This window comes from Kogia breviceps, chromosome 11, assembly GCF_026419965.1.
Source record: "Kogia breviceps isolate mKogBre1 chromosome 11, mKogBre1 haplotype 1, whole genome shotgun sequence".
Taxonomy (NCBI): domain Eukaryota; kingdom Metazoa; phylum Chordata; class Mammalia; order Artiodactyla; family Physeteridae; genus Kogia; species Kogia breviceps.
In genome coordinates this window covers 72,504,554-72,523,545 of record NC_081320.1, presented here as the reverse complement: position 1 = coordinate 72,523,545, position 18,992 = coordinate 72,504,554, and the positions used below count along the sequence as shown (strand labels likewise).

Here is an 18,992-nt window from a genome sequence, read left to right as displayed (position 1 = left end):
AGAACCATATCAGGAGCTCTAAAAAGCTAAGAGTTAATCAAGTTTCACAAGAGGTGAAAGGCTCTATTAACTTTCTACTTCAACCCCCTACTGCTCCCAACCCAGTACAATACCAACCACGTGTTATTACTCAGGAAATATTTGAGAAAGGGAAAGGAGGGGAAGGGACATGGAAAAAGTCCAGCATGTTTCCTGCTGCCAGGCCAGCTGACCAGTTTCTAATCATACTCCCTTCCCCATTCTCATGAGGCTCCAATCCACCCTTAGTGCCTATTCGTAAACCACTGTAAAGATTACTGGCTGAAGAACCTTAATGAATTTAGTCAACTCATATAATTTACTGAATGCCCACTGTGCTAAGATGGTGTTGGAGGGCGGGGAAGAGGAGGGAGTAGTTGGGAAACTTGGGTGGATTCTAAAGAAGTATATGACATGCTCCCTGCTAGAGAAGAGTTGTCTCCTTGAGCATGTCCCCGAACAGATCAATGCTGCATGACATCCTAGATGAAGAAAATTCTCTTCAGAAAGAGAGTAAACCCTTCTTACTCTGGGGGAACTGACTCTGGGGTTTGACAGCCAGAGCTGGAGGGGCGCTGAAGACTGACTCCAACTTTCTTTCATTCAGGGTGACGAAGAGATTAAGTCTGACATCTATACATTGTTTTTTCACATAGTTCAGCGCATCCCTGAATATCTGATACATCTGCAGGTAGGTATGGCTGGCCAAGCCACTCAACTGATTTTCATGCTAAACAGTTGTTTTTGGCTTCCAATGAAAGACACTGTGAAGGGTCAGGGAATCATTAATATTTCTAAGAAGTGTTTAAATGATTTAGATTGTTATGATTACCCCATCTCCACCTTGTGGTATGAGCTAAAATCTCATTCTCTAAAAATTTTTGGCTCGTGATGCCAAAAATGAAGTTCTATCTTCATTGACCAGCAATTCACACCTATGCTGATCCAGGATCTTTCTATGGCAGCTCCTGCCAGACCCTGGATACCTATTCAGTCCCTTCCACCTTGGTTCTACAGCCATCTAAATGCACCCCTGACTACTACTTTCTTTTGGCTTGCATCCAAGGGTCTACAATACATTGTGCTTATGTCTTGTGTCACAGGAAAAGCATGGAGAAGCTGATGAGCTGACTTCTTCACACCATTTTCCAGCAGGGTTTGTAGCATCTTGGAGGCAGTAGAGTTGAGAGAGACTCATCAACACCCCTACCAGCCCCTCTTCTTCCCACCACCCACCTGTTCTGGTTTAATTGCTGACTGATCTTCTTAAGTAATTCAGTGAAAGCATCTCAGAAATGCTTGGGATTTGTCTCAGGTAGAAGTAGCCCAGAATTAATATTAAAAAGACTTTCAATTGTATGTGGCTTTAGATCTTAAAATCATTCTCTCACAGTAATTATCTAATTTAATCTTTTCAACAATCCCATGAAATAGGTATCATTATTAACATTGTTTTAGATAAGGAAATGGAGACCGAAAGAAGTAACTTGCCCAAGTTAAGACACCTGGTCAGTGAAAAAATATAGGCCTGAAACCCAGGTCTTGCAAGCAGGTTGTAAGTAAGTAAATAAGAGCCCAGATTCTGCTGTCTGACTTGAGTTCAAATCCTGACTCCGCTACTCATTAGATGTGTGACCCAGTGAAGATTACTTAACTTCACTGTGCCTTGATTTCCTTATTTGTTAATTGGAGTAACAATGGCATATATCTAACTGGGTTGTGGTAAAAATTAAATGAGAAAATAATGTAAAGGACTTGGTGCTTGGCAATAGGAAGCACTCAATAACTGTTAGCTTTCCCAAATCCAACCAGCATGCACATTCCACTATAGCACAGCAGGCAATGTAACAGGAGGGGCCACTAGGCCAGGCTTGATCATAAACATCCCCTCACTTCCAGCCTTGACGCCTGTCCTTCTCACCATTGGTCTGACTCCTTTGGGTTATAAGGCACTGCCTACAGAGAGTAATTGTTAGAATGGCTCCATTACTTCAGAGATCTAATTAGTAGATCCTTCTAATTTTTCAGATGGAATTATGTTCAAATTCAACTCGAACAGGAGCAATAGTGACTATTATTTTCCCTTGGTGTGATGGACAAAGAGAACAGCAAGTTTGACTTTTCAGTTTGTAATTAAATTGGACATTTGCATCATTTTGATTAAATGGCTACCAAACTCTCACAACAGATCACGGCAAGGTACAGAAGAGATGAAACAACTTTTCATTCTAACTATGCAATGCTGCTTCCTTTTTTCCTCCATCCAGAACGTCCTGAAGTTCACAGAGCAGGAACACCCTGACTATTACCTACTTCTTGTGTGTGTTCAACGCCTGCGAGTATTTATCTCACACTACACCCTGCTGTTTCAGTGCAATGAGGATTTGCTTATTCAGAAACGGAAAAAACTCAAGAAGTAAGGTTCTGATGGTGCAGTCTAGAGGGTTGATCAAAGGTTTCTGAGAACAGGGATACAGACGGTCAATGTGAGTGTCTGTCACAAGTAACCACATTGAATGTAAAGCGGCTGAAATGCAGTGATGGAGGCGGAAGAGAAGAGAGAGCAGGGGAGGGAAGAGAGGTGACTAGGTTGGCTACAGGAGGGAGGTACTTACTACCTGTTGGAAATTAATTTAGAAAAATAAGCACTTTTACTCTAACGCTTATGCAGACCTTCTATTATCTCATGTTGCTAACCACCTCAAAAATAGTTGTTTCACTAAACTTGCCAGGTTTAAAGTTGCAGTTTAAAGGCCAGAATGTGATTTCTTTCATTAATTCAAGAAATATTTACTGAGCACTTATTGTACATCAGGCACTGTTCAGCAAACTGAATATACTGCAGAGAACAAAACAGGCAAAACTCTTTGCCACATGGAGCTTACTTTCTAGACCTGGGTAGCCAGTTAATAAATAAGTTAGATGGTTTAAGTGCTATGGATAAAAATAAAACAAATAAGGGAGGGGGTGGTGGTTGAAAGGATTTCACACTAAGAGGAAACAGGAAGGACTGATTAAGGAAAATCTGGGCTTATGAGGGAACAGAAGCAACTCACAACAAAGCTTCCTAATAACCTGGAATTCTTTCAACCTCATCCCAATCCAATGAGGAAAACAGAATCATTTCTGTGCATGCTTTACACCAGTAAAAGATGCTATGTCCCAAGCCAGGGTTCCTCTAATGGATGACTTCTCCTCATACTCCCCTTACCCCCAAACTCAATTCAGCCAATGAATCAGCATCCCTACTCCTACCCAGCATCCAGCTTGCACTCTATTATGTAAGCAACCTGGTTTGTAGAGAGCCCTGGAGAGACCGAGAACTTCACAGCTGAGCTTCATCTGAGAAATAAGTCTGCCTTTCTTGGTATAATGTGTGTATTCAGAGAGCTGATTTCCCATTGTAGACCCTGAGAATAATTACCTTCATTCCATTAGGTCATCCATGGCGAAGCTGTACAAAGGGCTGGCTTCCCAGTGTGCAAATGCCGGGCAAGATGCTTCTCCCACTGCAGGCCCCCAGCCTGTCCGTGACAGTGGGATCCACTCAGAAGAGATGCTGCAACCCTACTCTTCGGCTCCCAGTTCTGGCCCTGCTGTAACGTAAGCACCTGTTGCTGTGGAAAGGTTAATGACAATGCCCTCGCCTCCCAGGTGGTCTGTGGGGGGTAGCAGGCCAGCCTGTATTAGGAGTATGACCTACAGGACTCCTTCCTCCCTCTTGCCCCATCAGGCCCACATGTGGCAGGCAAGCAGCTGACCCAAAGTTTGGATCCCAGAGGACGGCACTTATGTTAAAGAGCAGGCCTAGAGGCTGGAGGTTACTCCCAACAATTTTATCACACATGACCACCCTCCACCTACAGCATGAGTCTCTCTGGGTTTGGACAGTGACAGAGTGGAAGGGAGTGCTGTAAGATGACAGGAAAGCATTTTACAACCCGTCAGAAAGGTGGGAGCCCGCTTAATGTCTACAAAAGATGTAGGTGGAGAAAAAGTTTTCCCTGTCCGGTCAGAGGAAGTCTGGGCTCTAAGGATGAGAAATAGGTCTGAGGTGATACAGAAAGAAGGTTGTTTAGCCCTTCCCAATTCTCCTTGAAGCTTCTTCAGAAAGGGACTTCATGACCTCTGTTTCACTTATGACAGCTTCTCTGAAAGCTGTTCTGGACAGTGGATGGATTTGACAGTCTTTTAAAGTCGCTGCACACAACCCTCTCATACTCTAAGCTGGATTCTCATTCAGCCAACTTCTTGATGATCTTTAGGGTAAGGATTAGGCTATTTACATATCTGGAACTCATTTTACCTCTGAAGGATGTCAACTTGGCCACCTTTGAAACTAGGACTTCTGGAAGAATAAGGGAAACCAAAACTCAAAATTCCAAACCCCCAATTTACCAAATATAGACAATTCCCATGAAACTAATTCCTTAGACTATAATTTCTGCTTTGGGTTTTATTATCTTAAGGAAAATTTAGAAATCATGCAAGAAGCTATTTATCTTTTCTAAAACTACAATGAAGTGAGAGGTAGGCAGTTGAGATTACTTCAGTGTTTAATCCCTACAGTTTTTAGAATGCTAATTACAGTCACTGGAAGGAGCAACTGATCAATAACACAAAATAAATCCTGTTTGCTTTCTGCCCTTATCTCTTAAAATTGAGAACATTTGTCCGTGAGAGATGGAAGTGTAAATATGGAGGCAGAAGGGAGAAATTTTATAATCATTCTGAAAACCTATGAGACATTCACTTTTCTATAAATAGAGCCCAGGATGATTTTACTATAGAGAAAATCCTGGAAGTCCTATAAGGCGAGAACTCCTTACAGAAAAATTACCTTTCCTGGGTGGGGAGTGGGAGACAGGAAGTGGAATTTTAGTTTGTGGATCACTTCAGCTCTTAAAACAGTGACTGAACCCTCTACTTTGAAGTGAGACAAATAGAGCCAAAAAAAGAAATCCCTAGAGATTATATCCAGACTGAAGAAGATGGCTGCCATTGCACTCTGTGCTAGAAACATAGCCAGGAAAAAACCCAACAAGAGACTTCCAAGTTAAAAGAGAATTCAAGTCAATATTTCATTTTACTATTTTTTTCACCTCTGTAAATGTGAGACCTAATTTTCATCTTAAGACCATCAGAGAAAGATACGCAGTATTTACATCTGCATTCTTTATGCATTTTTGTGGTAGAACTAAGTATGAATAAATAAACTAGCCCAACCAGTTTGGGTCAGTGTGTCGTAGTCCACTCATATCTGTCTGGCAGTTAATTCCAGCAGAACTGGCAAACCACATCCAATCTGATGGGTACTCTATCCAAGTATCCAATGTTATTCTTTATCCATGATTAAACAAAAAAACCCTCCATGAAATTGGGCATATTCATTGACAGCCTTTTCATTTCAGTTATGTTTTCGGGGGTGGAAGTTTGAGACGACTTATATAGCATGCTTTATAGCCACAAGGAATTTTTGGTTTATTATGAAAATTTCAAACATACAGAAAAGTCAAATGTACACTAAACCCCACACACCAACATTTAGATTCAACGGTTATCATGATTGTACTTCACTTACTTCATCTGGGAATTCTTAAGCATTAAGATCCACGAGTTGAATAAAAGTTGTTTCCATGATTTTACATGACTCTGCTAGGGCAAGAAAGGGGGAGAAGAGAGAAAAAAGAGGTGCCTTGGGGCCTTGACAAGTGGTGGGAAGGGTCGGAGATTCCACATGGGGAATGATAAGCATCCTTGGCCTACCAGCCATCTCTGCGCAGTGACTCTGGGCTCAGACGGCACTTCAGGCATCCCCTTCACGGATGGTCATTTTCACTCTCCCACTTGGGGGACCAGGGCTCGTGGGGACTCCTTAATCTGAGAAGCCTGTGGCGCTTGGTAGGTAACACACGTAGGCGGCTGGGAGGGACGGAGAGGGAGTCGGCAGGCAGTGTGTCGGTCCCGGCCTTGCGCTGCTAGGTGAGAGGCGTGCACTAACAAACCGTAAGCACACTTGTTTTTGTATTCTCTTTCCCCTTTAAAGGCATTTGATGCCCCCAGTGAAGAAAAGCCAACAACAGCAAAGCTTGATGGAGAGCATGCAGCCCGGCAAGCCCAGTGACTGGGAGACAGAGGGCAGAAAGCACGAGAGGCCTGAGAGCCTCCTGGCGCCGGGGCAGTTCTGTGCCGCCGAGCAGGACGTGAAGGCGCTCGCTGGTCCCCTGCAGGCCATCCCGGAGATGGACTTCGAGCCCTCTCCGGCCGAGCAGCTGGGCAACGTGGAGCGCTCCCTGCGCGCCCCGGCCGAGCTCCTGCCCGACGCCCGCGGCTACGTGCCCGCGGCCTACGACGAGTTCGAGTACGGCGGCGAGATCTTCGCGCTGCCCGCGCCCTACGACGAGGAGCCCTTCCAGGCGCCGGCCCTCTTCGAGAACTGCTCGCCCGCCTCTTCCGAGTCCAGCCTGGACATCTGCTTCCTGCGACCCGTCAGCTTCGCCGTGGAGGCCGAACGGCCCGAGCACCCGCTGCAGCCCCTGCCCAAGAGCGCCACGTCTCCGGCGGGCAGCAGCGGCGCCTACAAGCTGGAGGCGGCGGCGCATGCGCACGGCAAGGCCAAGCCCCTGAGCCGCTCGCTCAAGGAGTTCCCGCGCGCGCCGCCCCCCGAGGGCGTGGCCCCGCGCCTCTACAGCACGCGCAGCAGCAGCGGCGGCCGCGCGCCGCTGAAGGCCGAGCGCGCTGCGCAGCCGCACGGCTCGGCCGCCTCCGCCCGCGGCGCTCCCAGAAGCTTCTTTCCCCAACAGAGGTCCCAAAGCGAAAAGCAGACCTATTTGGAAGTAAGGAGGGTAAAGTAAAACCGACCCCAAACCCACAGCGCTGGCAGCCCCGGGCCTAGATCTCCAGGGTGCAGCCTTGGCTCACCTAGCGTGGAGGGGAAGCAGGCTGGCCAGGCGGGGGCGCAGAGGCTGAGCTGGGCGAGGATGTTGAGTTAGAGCCCGGGTTAAAGGCTTGACTATCAGTGGCCCTCGGAGGAGAGCGTTAGCGCCCATTCTGCAGTGCCAGGACACAGGAGCATGCCTTACCTATATATGTAGGACGACCGAAAGACTAGGACTCCTAGTAGACCTGCTTAAAACGCCTCCCCCCACCCCAAGTGAAAGAGTGTGAGAGGTGTTGTCTACCTTTATGCTTAAGCTGTGGCACCTCCCAGCTGCACTTCACTTGCAGAGCACTGCACGCAAGTCCCAGGCCTGTCTGTTTCTTCCTTTGCCTGTTAGGCGCACCCCTTGTTTACACGTTCAAAATATCGAGCCCTGTGTGCCAGCCTACTGTACTCCCTGACCTGCACCCTTGTTTGTAGCTAGGGAGGAGGCAAGTTGCCCTCTCTCACTGAGGACTTCCTGCAAAATTGACAGCAAAGTTCATTTCCGCTTGCTTTCCTTTTGCCTGGAAAAGGGTGTCACCTTACTTGGCAGACTCCAGTGGGACGAGGACAACACAAAATAGTCAAGGAAGCATTGACTCACAAACACCTTCTTTGGCCTCTATATCGATGTTTGGTATTTTGATGTCTAACCTTGGTGTCTGCAAGCCTTGGGAGATTTAAAGAGGTGTTTAAATACACATCCATGAAAGGACTAATAGTTCCTGAGCAAATAATTTCTCTGCACGTGATTGGAACAAGGGCAGTTTCTGATTAAACGGAGTAACAGTGTGGCTTTGACCTGTGCCCCCATCCTTCCTGTTAAACATTTTAGAAGTGGTGGTTAGGGTTTACAGGGCAACTCTGTATTGACTGATACATCTTGAAAATGACAGTCCAGGACTGCCTTTACCTGCACAACATATCCCTTGCATCCAGCACGAGGAATCCTTTGCCTAGGTGAGAAAGGGTTTCTCCCAGGAATGAAGGCCCTACATTCCACCTGTTTCTATTTCCAAGTGAGTGGGAAGAGATTGAAGATCATTGACTCCTTTCATTCATTCATTTTTTTCAGCAAACACTGAGCACCTGCCTTGCACCAGGCTCTGTGTCAAGTGCTGAGGGTTCAGAAATAAACAGCATCCAGTCTCTGCCCTCCAAGGCCACTGGCTTAGCCCAGGAAGGAGACGCATAAACACAGAATTATAATAAACGGTGGAAGCACATGGGAGGGTATTTAAACCCTCCTAAGGTGATGATGGTCAGAGAAGTCTCCTAGATAGTTTGAACGTCTGAATTTAATTTAAAAAGCTGCTTAAAAGTTGGCTAAGTGAAGAGAGGGGTAGGGAAATATGAAAAAAGGCTCATGGGCCTTTTACAAAAACGGCAGGGTGAGTTTTTTCTTGTAAATATTGTCCCAGGTGGGAGTGGTGGACATTAGGCCAGAGGAACATGAAGAGTCTTGGAGCTTGCCGCCCACCTGGACTCCAGAAATCAAAGTCTGTGTCTGCTTCCTGAGAGGGCAAAGACGCCTTAGTGTGCCCGGCTAAGGTTGCTGAGTTTCCTCAGGATTCTCAGATTTCCTTCTGCCTCTGATTTTCAACTCTGAACTTTATAAAATTCTGTTAGGTAAAATTTCTTAGACAAATCAAAGTTAGGTGTGTGTCAAAGTTTAAAAGTTCATTAACAAGGGAAGTAGAAAGGAAATAATAGTGCCAATTCAGAGTGACTTGGGATGGGCAGAGATATACATACAAAACCTTATAACTAGTATAGTCTAAGCTGCAAAGAATGCTTCTATTTCATATGTTCATAAAAATGTCTTTTTTTCCCTAGTTGATGTGTGAAAAATTGGAAGCTCAACAATTGCTAGACAAAAACCATTAATCAGAGCGAAATGGGGTTTTAGTTGCAAAAGATTAACCCTTCAAAAGCCCCATCTTTAAAGATATCAGCTCTTTCCTGCTGAGATGTGCAACGTTCCTAGGGTTCCAACTCCTCAGATATACTCTGTGTATCTTCCACCCCTGCCCTCAGAGCCAACCAAACCCTAGTCTTTAGTGTTCTGTCTCTAAGAGGAAAGAAGACACTATGCTTTAGTGGAAAGAGCACCTGACTAGGTGTCCGGAGATCCTGGTTCTAGTCCTGACTCTGCTGCCAGATAGCTGTGTGCTTTTGGACAATTCATTTGGCTTCTCTGTGCGTCCAGTTTTCTCATCTGTGAAATAAGACAATCTATACCTACCTCACAGGGTTGTTGTGAGGATAAGGCCAAATAAGATAAAGTTTGTGAATATGCTTCGTAAAGTATGGAATGCTGTACAAATGCAAGATATTATCAAGATCATGATTCCACAGAAAGATTTTCCTAAAACTACTAATACATTTAGTCCTAAAAAGTCCCTAAAAGCCCACTTCTCAAAATATGGTCCTTGGGCTAGTAGTAAATGTATTACTTGGGAGCTTGTTATAAATGCAGGATTTGGGCTCCACCCGTGACCAACTGAATCAGAATCTGCATTTTAGCAAGATTCCCAGGTGATTCATATAAACATTAAGTGCAGGTGGGCTGGCACATACCTTAAACTGCTGGTTTTCAAAATCTAAGTGTGCAAAAAGGTTATCTAGGCCTAACTTCAGAGATTCTGGTTCAGATAGTCTGGCTTGGGGCTCAGGAGTCTACATTTAAATAAAGGCCCCAGTTGATCCTGTAGCCCCAGGACCACACTTTCAGAAACGCTACACTACGCCATTAAGGTGTTGATGTCCGTGGTTTACTTATGAATCTTCACAGAATCTCAGAGACTCTCTAGATCTGCTACTACAACCCTGAGTTAAGGTCTCAAAGTCAAACCCATATGTTTCCTGAAAAAAATGTGTCCCCACTCTTTGCTTTCTATCAGCAAGCATTCACCCATCCAATTCATGAACGTTTCACGGTGGTTTTTGCTTTGACTTCTTGGCTTCTCTTTTTGGTTCAAAATTAAGTAGCTATTTTAGGTTGCTTTTTAACAAGAAACTACAGTTCACAAAAGGTAGAGCCTTGCTTTTACACTTATTTTAACTTTACACGGTAAATAGCATGGATTAAGAATTGTAAAAGGCATGCGTGCAGGTTGGAAATATGAGTTGACATATATTTCTAAACAGATCTGACCTCTCAAAAACTCCTTCCATCATTAATGTCTAAAGTGGAGAATTAGGAACATGAGTTTAAACTAGTATTAAAATCAAGAAACTTTTTTATTTTGTAGAAGGAGAAACATAGCCAGGGATATGAGGGGACTACTGTTGGTTTTCCAGCAAGACAATATTGTTGCCAGAATAAGAAGTTAATCTTCCTTTATTTCCTGATCTTTAATTATTGTTATATCATAACCCTACTCTAGACTATTTGCCTTGATATGTAGAAAATACTTCTACATTCAGCAGAAAATTATCCTCTTTTCAACTACTGGTTTCTTAATTAGCCTAGGCTTGCTTTGGTTGGAATAGGGTGCCCGCCATTAGCCTTTTGGAGTGGGAGAGAAAAGTGACAAGTTAAAAAAATTGTCCCATAGTCAGGATCAATATTAACTTTGGAAAAGAGTAAAAATACACTCCTCTTTTGTGTTTTCAGGAGATGCATTTAGAAGACACCACGAGATTCTGTCCAAAGGAAGAAAGAGAAAGTGAACAGACTTCTTTCAGCGATCAAAACCCCAGGCAAGACCAGAAAGGGGGCTTTCGCAGCTCCTTCCGCAAGCTCTTTAAAAAGAAGTGAGTAGCCCTTAGACAAGACAGCATTGTAACTCATTTCCCTGTGGGCTAAGTCGTGAGGTTTTAACAGTAATAAGTATCAAGTAGCCTGGTTTCACACAACTGCTTCAAGCTCAGTGCCTGCACCCAGTAGCCACGATTCCTGCCAGGTGAAGATGTTTCTCATTGTGATCTCGTAGAGTAAAAGCAAACTCAGCCCTGTCCTCTGCTGCTTCTGTCTTTTAGCCCTGCTTCCTTGTTCCCAAAGTCGTGTGTTCTGAGAGGAGTGAGCAGAGGAGGTCCCCTAGGAAATCCCCTTTGGCTGGGAGGAGTGGGATCCAGTATTGGAGTTGGGTGTAATGGGTGCGCCAGCAGGATCTCCCCACCTGTGGGAAGTTTTCTAAGGCATCACAGCGCTTCTGCCTGTAGGGGCCTAGAGTCATCCTGGTTGCTAGTGCATATTTTGGGGGACTTCTGCCAGTGTTTTCCCTAGCAGAAATGATTGAATGGATTTGGCTTGGGTCCAAGTTAAAAAACCACTTTAATGGAGTTTCCATACTCCATAGGAGGCAAAAACAAGGCCTCTCCCTCCTGTGGTCCTTCTAAGATTCTCAGTCCTTGCTGTGTGGAATCACCCACCTGTCATTTCGGTCAGCACTTATTAGCACTGTCTCGCAGACTGGGAGACCATGGCCAAACCCCAGCATGAAATGTAAGAAGAAAGAGCTGAGCGTTATTAGCATTTGATGGTGGTGGCGGGTCTCCAGTCCAGCCATCGCATGCCTGGAAGACGGCTGTCTCTCTCTCTCCCCTGGTCCTCAGGCCTGTTCCCTCTCCCTTAGAGAGATTTTGCCTGCTACTTAGTTTCTCTTGGAAGAGGAGGTTCTTGAAGTGAGTTTTAAACAGTAAATCTTCCCATTTTAGTGGATGGAAAAGTTAAAGACACTATTGCTGACTTTACAGAGCTGCTGCTGAGTGACGAAGCACAGGGAAATCACTTTCTCCTGATTTAGATAATGGTCTTGATGGAAGAATTGGGGGCAGGACTGGAGTGAGGACTTTTTTTTGATGGTTTGTCTAATTCCTCTCTGATAGGGAGGGTAATACTGAGATTAGTAGGTCTCTGATTGTTGGGCCCACCTGTTGTGACTGGAAGAAGAAGGAAAGGGAGAAACTACTGCAGTGAGACAGCCCCACTCCATGAGTCCCCTTACAGTTTTGCTAAAGTAGCCCTGTGCGTGCATGACTATTGCTAGATCCGCTTTATTCAGGGGGTAATGAGCTGAGAATTGTTCCCCTCTCTCTAGGATCATAGATTTAGATCTTTCCTGACCCAATACCTATTGTCAAGTTTTTTTTTAAAAAAAATATTTGTTTATTTTGGCTGCTCCAGGTCTTTAGTTGCGGTGTGCACGTGGGATCTGGTTCCCTGACCAGGGATCAAACCTGGGCCCCCTGCGTTGGGAGGGAGAGCCCCCTACTGACAGGTTTGACAGGGTGGAGAGAACTGGAGGCAGACAGCTCTCCAGCCTGACCCTGGGATTTAGGCTTCTGAAATTTTCTGAGGGCTCCAAACTCCTAAGGACGCTGCTTGAGCCTATCTTTTTATTTTATCTATCTATCTATTTATTTATTTATTTTTGGCTGCGTTGGGTCTTTGTTGCTGCCCACAGGCTTTCTCTAGTTGAGGCAAGCGGGGGCTCTTCTGGGTTGTGGTGCGCAGGCTTCCCACTGCAGGGGTTTCTCTTCTTGCGGAGCATGGGTTGTAGTTGCATGGGCTTCAGTAGTTATGGTGCACGGGCTCAGTAGTTGTGGCTCGTGGGCTCTAGAGCACAGGCTCAGTAGTTGTGGCTCACGGGCTTAGTTGCTCCATGGCATGTGGTATCTTCCCGGACCAGGGCTCGAACCCGTGTCCCCTGCATTGGCAGGCGGATTCTTAACCACTGCGCCACCAGGGAAGCCCCAAGCCTATCTTTTTATTTTTACTTATTTTTATTTTTAAGCCACAGTACTTCCCAGGAAAACAGCCACTTTTTGCCCAGTGCCATTTATAGTGATTGGGTGCTGTCTGTTAGAGAGCAATGAGTAATGGAGCCACCGTGGCTCCTTTACAAATTCCCGTTTTTCAGAGATGTAAGAAAACACTCCGCCAGTTACCTGAGGCAGACGGAGTGGGCTTGTCCTGTCCGTGTTCAGGGGGCAGAACCAGGAGCAATGGGTAAGAGGAAGAACTTTCTAAAAATGCAGCTGCCTGGAACTGGAGCTGGCTGCCTCATGAGGGAGTGGGCTCTCTTAAGGAGAAGCTAGATGACCCTGGTCAGGGATGCTGTGAAAGAGATTGCCACACTGGGTGGGAGATCATTGCCACTTGAGTGCTTTCTAGTCCTGAGATTTGCTTTATCTGTAGTTTGACTTTGTTGTAGATCAGTCTGGGTGATCACATCTTTTTAACACCTGAAACAAGAAATTAGTGTGGCCTGGGACCTCTAATTTTAAAGACTCACCATGTAGAAGACCAGATTTTGTCTTTCTATAGCCTCCCACAGCCCTTGGTTCAGTGCTGAGCACTTGCTGTGGACTCTCTAAATTTTCATGTTGGTTAATTGCTTCCAGCCCTCTTGCAGCTTTTTGGGATCCTTTTTAGAGGGCCAGATGGATCCCCTTAGTCCTCTTATCCTTTTTCATAGATGAGTGCCTCCTGCATCAATCCAATTGCTGCCACCAGTCCTGGTACTGCCCTTGTATTTCAAATTTGAAGTGTTACCCGGATGGAAGTAAAGGTGGCGCCGCACAGACGGCTGCTCCCTCGGCAGGCCTTCCTGGCCTTTTACATCTTGTGTAGAACCGTGAGCACCATCATGTGATGCTTGCTTATCGCCTCGTGTCCAGGGTGCTGCGGTGGGCACTCTGGGGACTTGGCATGGGATAAAGAAGCAGCTCTAGTAGCTTTTCCTGAGTATTTTCATCCAAGAGCCATGGAAAGTTTGTTCCATTACGCTGACGTAGAGACGAAGGGCAGGGAGGCCCGAGTGTAGCACAGAAAGGTTAGTGGCTCTTAACTCAGATGAGAACCCTCGATTCTTCTCATTAATGGAACATCCTTTACTATATGCATGTGTTGTGCGAGATGCTTGTCTAGGAACTGTGAGTGGCTTGGTCGGTCCCAGCTGTTAGTAGGAACTTGCACCTTGAAGCCAGGCATGCGGACAGGTACAGGGAGGAACCAGAAAGGAGAATCAGCTCATTCTCCTCCCACGTGTCGGGAGGTCAGGCTGGCAGCAAGCTCTGGGACTTCAAGACGTGCTTCATCCCGGGTACTGGAGTCATGTCAGAGGCTGGCCTCAGAGGCCCCAAAGGGACCAGCACCAGAAAAGCCACGTGTGTCACATCAGGGGCTCGCTGCCTGCCTCTCCCACGGCCCTCTGGAGGCTCACTCCTGTCTGCGCTGACACACGTTTTGTATCCATAGGGGCTTGTTTGGCTGGTGGCCCCACCCACCCAGAATGCTGCTTCGGGACGAAGCTAGGCATGGAGCCAGATGCAACAGAAAACCTGAGAAAGGGTTCTCTTCCCTCTGAGGCTGGGAGGGCCGAATGCTCCTACCCACAAGAATTCAGAAGGGAGAGTCAAGCTGACATCATAAAACAAAAAACATCCTGAAAAATGCCCGAGATATTTGGGGAAAAGGATGACGCTCTGATTGTTTCTATCTTGGGCACATTTGTCCTGGGTAGATGCCAGGTCATGTGTCCCTGAGAGCTGCCCAGAATTGGTCAGAATAAAGACTGCATATCTTAAAGGTGGAAAATGTTAAATGATTTAAAAATTTTTCAATGACTCTTCTTAGAAGCCAGGAACAGACCTAATGTGATAGACTGATGCTGGACTGAATCCTTGTCCCCCTGCCTTTGAGCAGGATGGCAGGCAGACTATCCCATTCTGCAAGGATCTATCTGGAGGCTTTCAAAAACTTAAATCTAGACTGTCCTGAAGTCTGAGACAGACGCTACTTCATCTTGATACATAAATCTTGCACTTAGGCTAATAAGTAGTCTTGGTTGGGGGTGTGCCTGGGGGAAAAAGGGTTACGTAAAACAGCTTAGGGGCAGGGAATGTAGATGCTTTCTCTTTTTGTCCTCAACTCTGGGGGGAGTGGAAGACAAAGAATATGGCTTCCAAATGATGAATCCTGTTTCTTCACCCATTCCTTCCTCTGTAGCACTTTGTAACTCACATGCCTCAGCGTGTCTCCTTCCCAGTCAGCACCCTCCCTCCACCCGTCGCATCAGAATCTCTTTTCTGAACCACACACCGCAGAGAGAGCACTTCTGCAGGGCCCCATATGATTGTCAGTGAGTCCACTTCTTTTGTGTCCTGTCAGCTGTCTTTGCATCTGCTCAGCCTTGGCTATGGAACAGACCATGTAATAGAAAGAAGGACTTACTAAAGAATCAGTTGATAACTTTACCCTCACCTTCTTCTCTACCTCCTTAGAGCCTATCTCAAGTTCTTCCTCCATTCTTACCCACTTCGGGGTTCTCTCTCATTTCCCATTTCACTTCCTTATATACCTTGAAAACTGAAGGAGATGGCTGAAGGGATAACATTTACTTAAACCTGATTACAGATGTTAGTAGGTCATTTGAAATCAGTCACTAAGTTAAGGATCTTCAGTGTTCTAGGTACTGTCATTAGGAGCTTACGATCCAAATGTAAGAGTAACCTAGCTACAAAGTTTAGTACCTAGAACATAGTAACCTCTCTACAGATATACATTAATTGAAGGTTCATTTGTCACCCTGTTGATTACCTGGGCCAACTGATTTGGCCGACAGGATAGGTGTTACCCTGCTCCCTTACTGCTCCATCTGCATGTTCCTAAAGCTTTCAAGGCGGAGTCTTTCCATCAGAAAACCAACCCTTCTTAAGTCAGAGGGTCCTGCAACACTAATTCCAGCCCTCCTCCCCCCACCCCCCTCCAAACAAACCTTAAGGCTTACCGTAGCAAATTGCTACTTGTATGACCCACCCAACTTGTGATTTTTCTTCATCTCTGTCAGTTGAGTGGAAGGAAAGTTAGCAACAGGTCCGTTCTTTTCCGTCAAATATTTGGATGGCTGTGTTGGAATGTACCAGTAGCCATCCTACCCTTACCCAGCAAGCGTTTGCCTGCCTGGCCCTTTATGTGTTCCCCGGTCTGCCCTGCAGTCAGCCAAAATGGCCCCAGGAACTCAAAAGCCATTTCTGTTTTATCGAGAAAGGGGTTAAAAGCAAATACACTAGTTCTTTCTCCTAGATTCTGCAGCTTTTGTCTCAGTAATTTAGGTATGCATCACTCGAGAACCACACCTTTGGAGGAGTCCATGAGTTGAGGTGGCCATATTTCATTAGAAAGAAATCAGTTAAAAATATCTTTAAAAGGATCAAAGTGAGCTTTTAGTCATAGCTCCAGTAGAATGCTGGATTTTGAAAATGATTAACAAGTTGGCCATCAGTTAATTGTTAGTTAATATCAAGAACTGTGGAGCCATTCACACACCTGCAGACATAGAGAAGGTGGTTTGTGAGAAGAGCACTTAAAGAAAAAACTAAGCTGAGTTTGTGGACTTTGAAAACTAGACAGGGCGATTTTGGCATTTGTTTCAGAAATGGGAACGCAACTGGTGAAGATTTCTGTGGTCCTTGGGGCTGGTGGTGACATCAAAGCTTTCCCATTTCCAGGTAAACATGAAACAGTTGCATGTTGGAACCATCAAAGTATGACATGTTGGGTTTTGGAGAGATCAGACGTAGCTAAGAGGGGAAATGGAAGGTAAAGATTTTAAGTGTTGACCAATGACTTTCTGATGAGAAACTGTCATGTGGGAAAACAATTGAGAAGAAACACCAGCCAGATTCAAATCTTGCTTCCTACTTCCTGCCCCCCAAACTTTAGGTGTTCTTAGTCTTCTGGATAACAGAAGATATGGGGAAAGAATGACATGGTCAAAAATCTATCTTCCTAACATTTTGGGTGCAGTGTGCTAACCAGGGAAGATCTGAACTGGAGGTAGCTGGGAGTTCTGAGAGAGGGCCTGGAGCTTCAGTGTGGGACCTGTGGACGTGGTCTCAAGGGAGAGTTCCAAGGGGTCTTCTGCACTGAAAAGGAAGAGGACTTTCACCCCACCCAGCTGTTATCATATTGAATGAATACCCAGATGTACTCGGGTTGGATAGAGAATATGCACTGGGATATAACGGAAAAGTGCTCCTTACTGACCAGATGTAGAAAGTGTGGTAGGCAGCTAGGGTTTCATCTGTGATACCAAATATCAGGGCAAAAAGTAAAAAAATCTAATCAGATTACCTTGGTTGGGCTTCCAGACATCAGGGTTTTAGCCTTTGTGTGGATCCAACTTCTTTTCTTGAATAATGTAAAGGAGTTTGAACTCTGCCCAATTAATTCAGTAAATGATAGTCATAATTATCTAATAGCAACAATGAGGACACTCAAAGCATATCAGTGATAGTGAAAGAACTTATCTTTCTTTTGTGGATAGTGGAAGCATGCCTGACTCTGCCTTGGCATATGGAGAACTTGCTCAGTTGTGCAGGAGCTTTGGACAAAGAACTTCATGTCTAATGTCACTGTCATACACCTTGCATGAGGTCTTTTGATATTGGTTCTTATATGTCACTGGGCTAGTTTTACTCATTTTAGCTCAGGGTTTAAGCTAGCCAAAGGGCCCCAGCCTAGTTTATCAGAGGTTATTTCCAGAAAGCCTCCTCCCTCTAGGGACTTCTGACATGAACAAACTGGAGAAGGTGCAGAGCTGGAATGGATTCCCCAACTGGCTTAACCAAGAGAAAGGAAGAATACACCCTCGACTGGGGACTCAATTGGACTGATTTGAGTCGTTGCCTCTTGATTGGGCTTGGTCTCCTATGTGGTGGTTGAGATAATAGAATCTCCCTAATCTGATTACTGTACTAATTTCTGCATTCTACCAAATGTAGCATATATGTGTGGTTGGCTTCAATAAATTTTTCATTTTAAAATGAAAACAAGCAAAAGCAAGAGTTTGTAATGTAATGCCCAAATTAAGTAAAGGCCCTTGATAACCTTGGTTGAGAACAATGAATTCCATCCCTTAAAATTTAAGGGCCTTGCTAATTTGTGGAGTAGTTACTTGATCGAATCAAAAATAGGATTTATTGAATTTTCTAAACCTTTATTCCCCTTTTACAATGTTATTACACAATTTCTTACACTGACATACACAATTGTCACAACTGTCCCCATAAAGCATTAGAAAGGTAAATTCTTTATGTTCACTGCAAATCGTAGTTACACATGTCCTGAGTCATGAAATTCAGGGGAAGTAAAAATTATTCCAGATCTAGGAGGCAACTGTTTTACAATTGCAAAACAATTTGGATAGATAAAATATTTGAAAACAATTAAAACCAAATCAACCTGTACTTTATCTGTGTGCTGAGATTTTAGGTCCAGTGGATCAGAATACAGGGAAAAAACTAATGAGAATCCCTCAATGGATCCTTCACCCACCAAACAAGATTTCTTCAGAAACCGACTTGCTCTTGCAAATGACCTTGACCAAGGAACAGCTGTGTAAAACATACTTAAAGTTGTATTGTCAAGTGGTAAGATGAGGATAAAAAGCTTGTATATATCTGTGTAGGAATATATATATATACATATATATATATATATATATATAGATGTATAAATCCCTGAGGAAAACTAATATAAATACTTACATATGAAACTAAATCAACATACAAGACATTGAAAAGATGAAGATTAGTCTGTGGTTGAGAGCTTGCTTTTTGACCAACACCTGGGAAAAGGGAAATGAAGACTTTTCACAGCATTACAGAAAAACACAATAAATTTGGAGGAAAATAAACGTTTGTAAGAACAGAAACTTCCACCTTGAGGTCATTCCCCCAGTATAATATTGAGCATGTTCGTATTTAACATGGATGTGAATTTTATGCTTCCTAGGCATTTAGCATATTAATTCATCCCAGTGTTCTCAGACTAATATACACTATGTTAGGGGCCGGTTCTGTCTTGCCATATGTCTTTCAAAAACCCAAAGGCAAATACCTAACATCCCTTAAGGCAAAGGATCAGTTAATAGAATTGTATTTTACATGTTGCAAATATGAGTTGTGGAAAATCTGTGCTTAAACCATGACACAGAAGGTTCAAAGCTTAAAGACATTATTGATCTCCAAATAGGAAAAGAACCTTAAGAGTAGTATTCCTCTTGTTCTATGGTTATGAAAATCAGTGCAGGGAACAGTG

At 44.6% G+C, this 18,992-nt stretch overlaps 2 protein-coding genes across 11 annotated transcripts in view; one reads left to right on the top strand and one right to left on the bottom strand.

Annotated features, from left to right (window-relative positions):
• DHX57 (DExH-box helicase 57) overlaps window positions 1–6,694 on the bottom strand; it is a 129,092-nt gene extending 122,398 nt beyond the window's left edge. For 6 of the 10 annotated variants that reach the window (XM_067007740.1, XM_067007736.1, XM_067007744.1 and 3 more), the window contains exons 1-2: window positions 5,600–6,694; window positions 3,443–3,611 (exon numbers count right to left, since the gene is read on the bottom strand). The gene's annotated coding sequence lies outside the window, so the exon portion shown is untranslated. Of the gene's footprint in view, window positions 1–3,442; window positions 3,636–5,599 lie in introns of all 10 variants that reach the window. The other 4 variants (XM_067007745.1, XM_067007746.1, XM_067007738.1 and 1 more) reach the window with 3 other exon arrangements.
• ARHGEF33 (Rho guanine nucleotide exchange factor 33) overlaps window positions 1–18,294 on the top strand; it is a 46,541-nt gene extending 28,247 nt beyond the window's left edge. Inside the window, exons 13-18 of the mRNA XM_067007759.1 lie at window positions 626–709; window positions 2,286–2,434; window positions 3,457–3,621; window positions 6,065–6,854; window positions 10,560–10,699; window positions 18,165–18,294. Coding sequence (XP_066863860.1) covers window positions 626–709; window positions 2,286–2,434; window positions 3,457–3,621; window positions 6,065–6,854; window positions 10,560–10,699; window positions 18,165–18,294 — 1,458 coding nt within the window. The remainder of the gene's footprint in view (window positions 1–625; window positions 710–2,285; window positions 2,435–3,456; window positions 3,622–6,064; window positions 6,855–10,559; window positions 10,700–18,164) is intronic.
• Window positions 18,295–18,992: the final 698 nt, after the last annotated feature.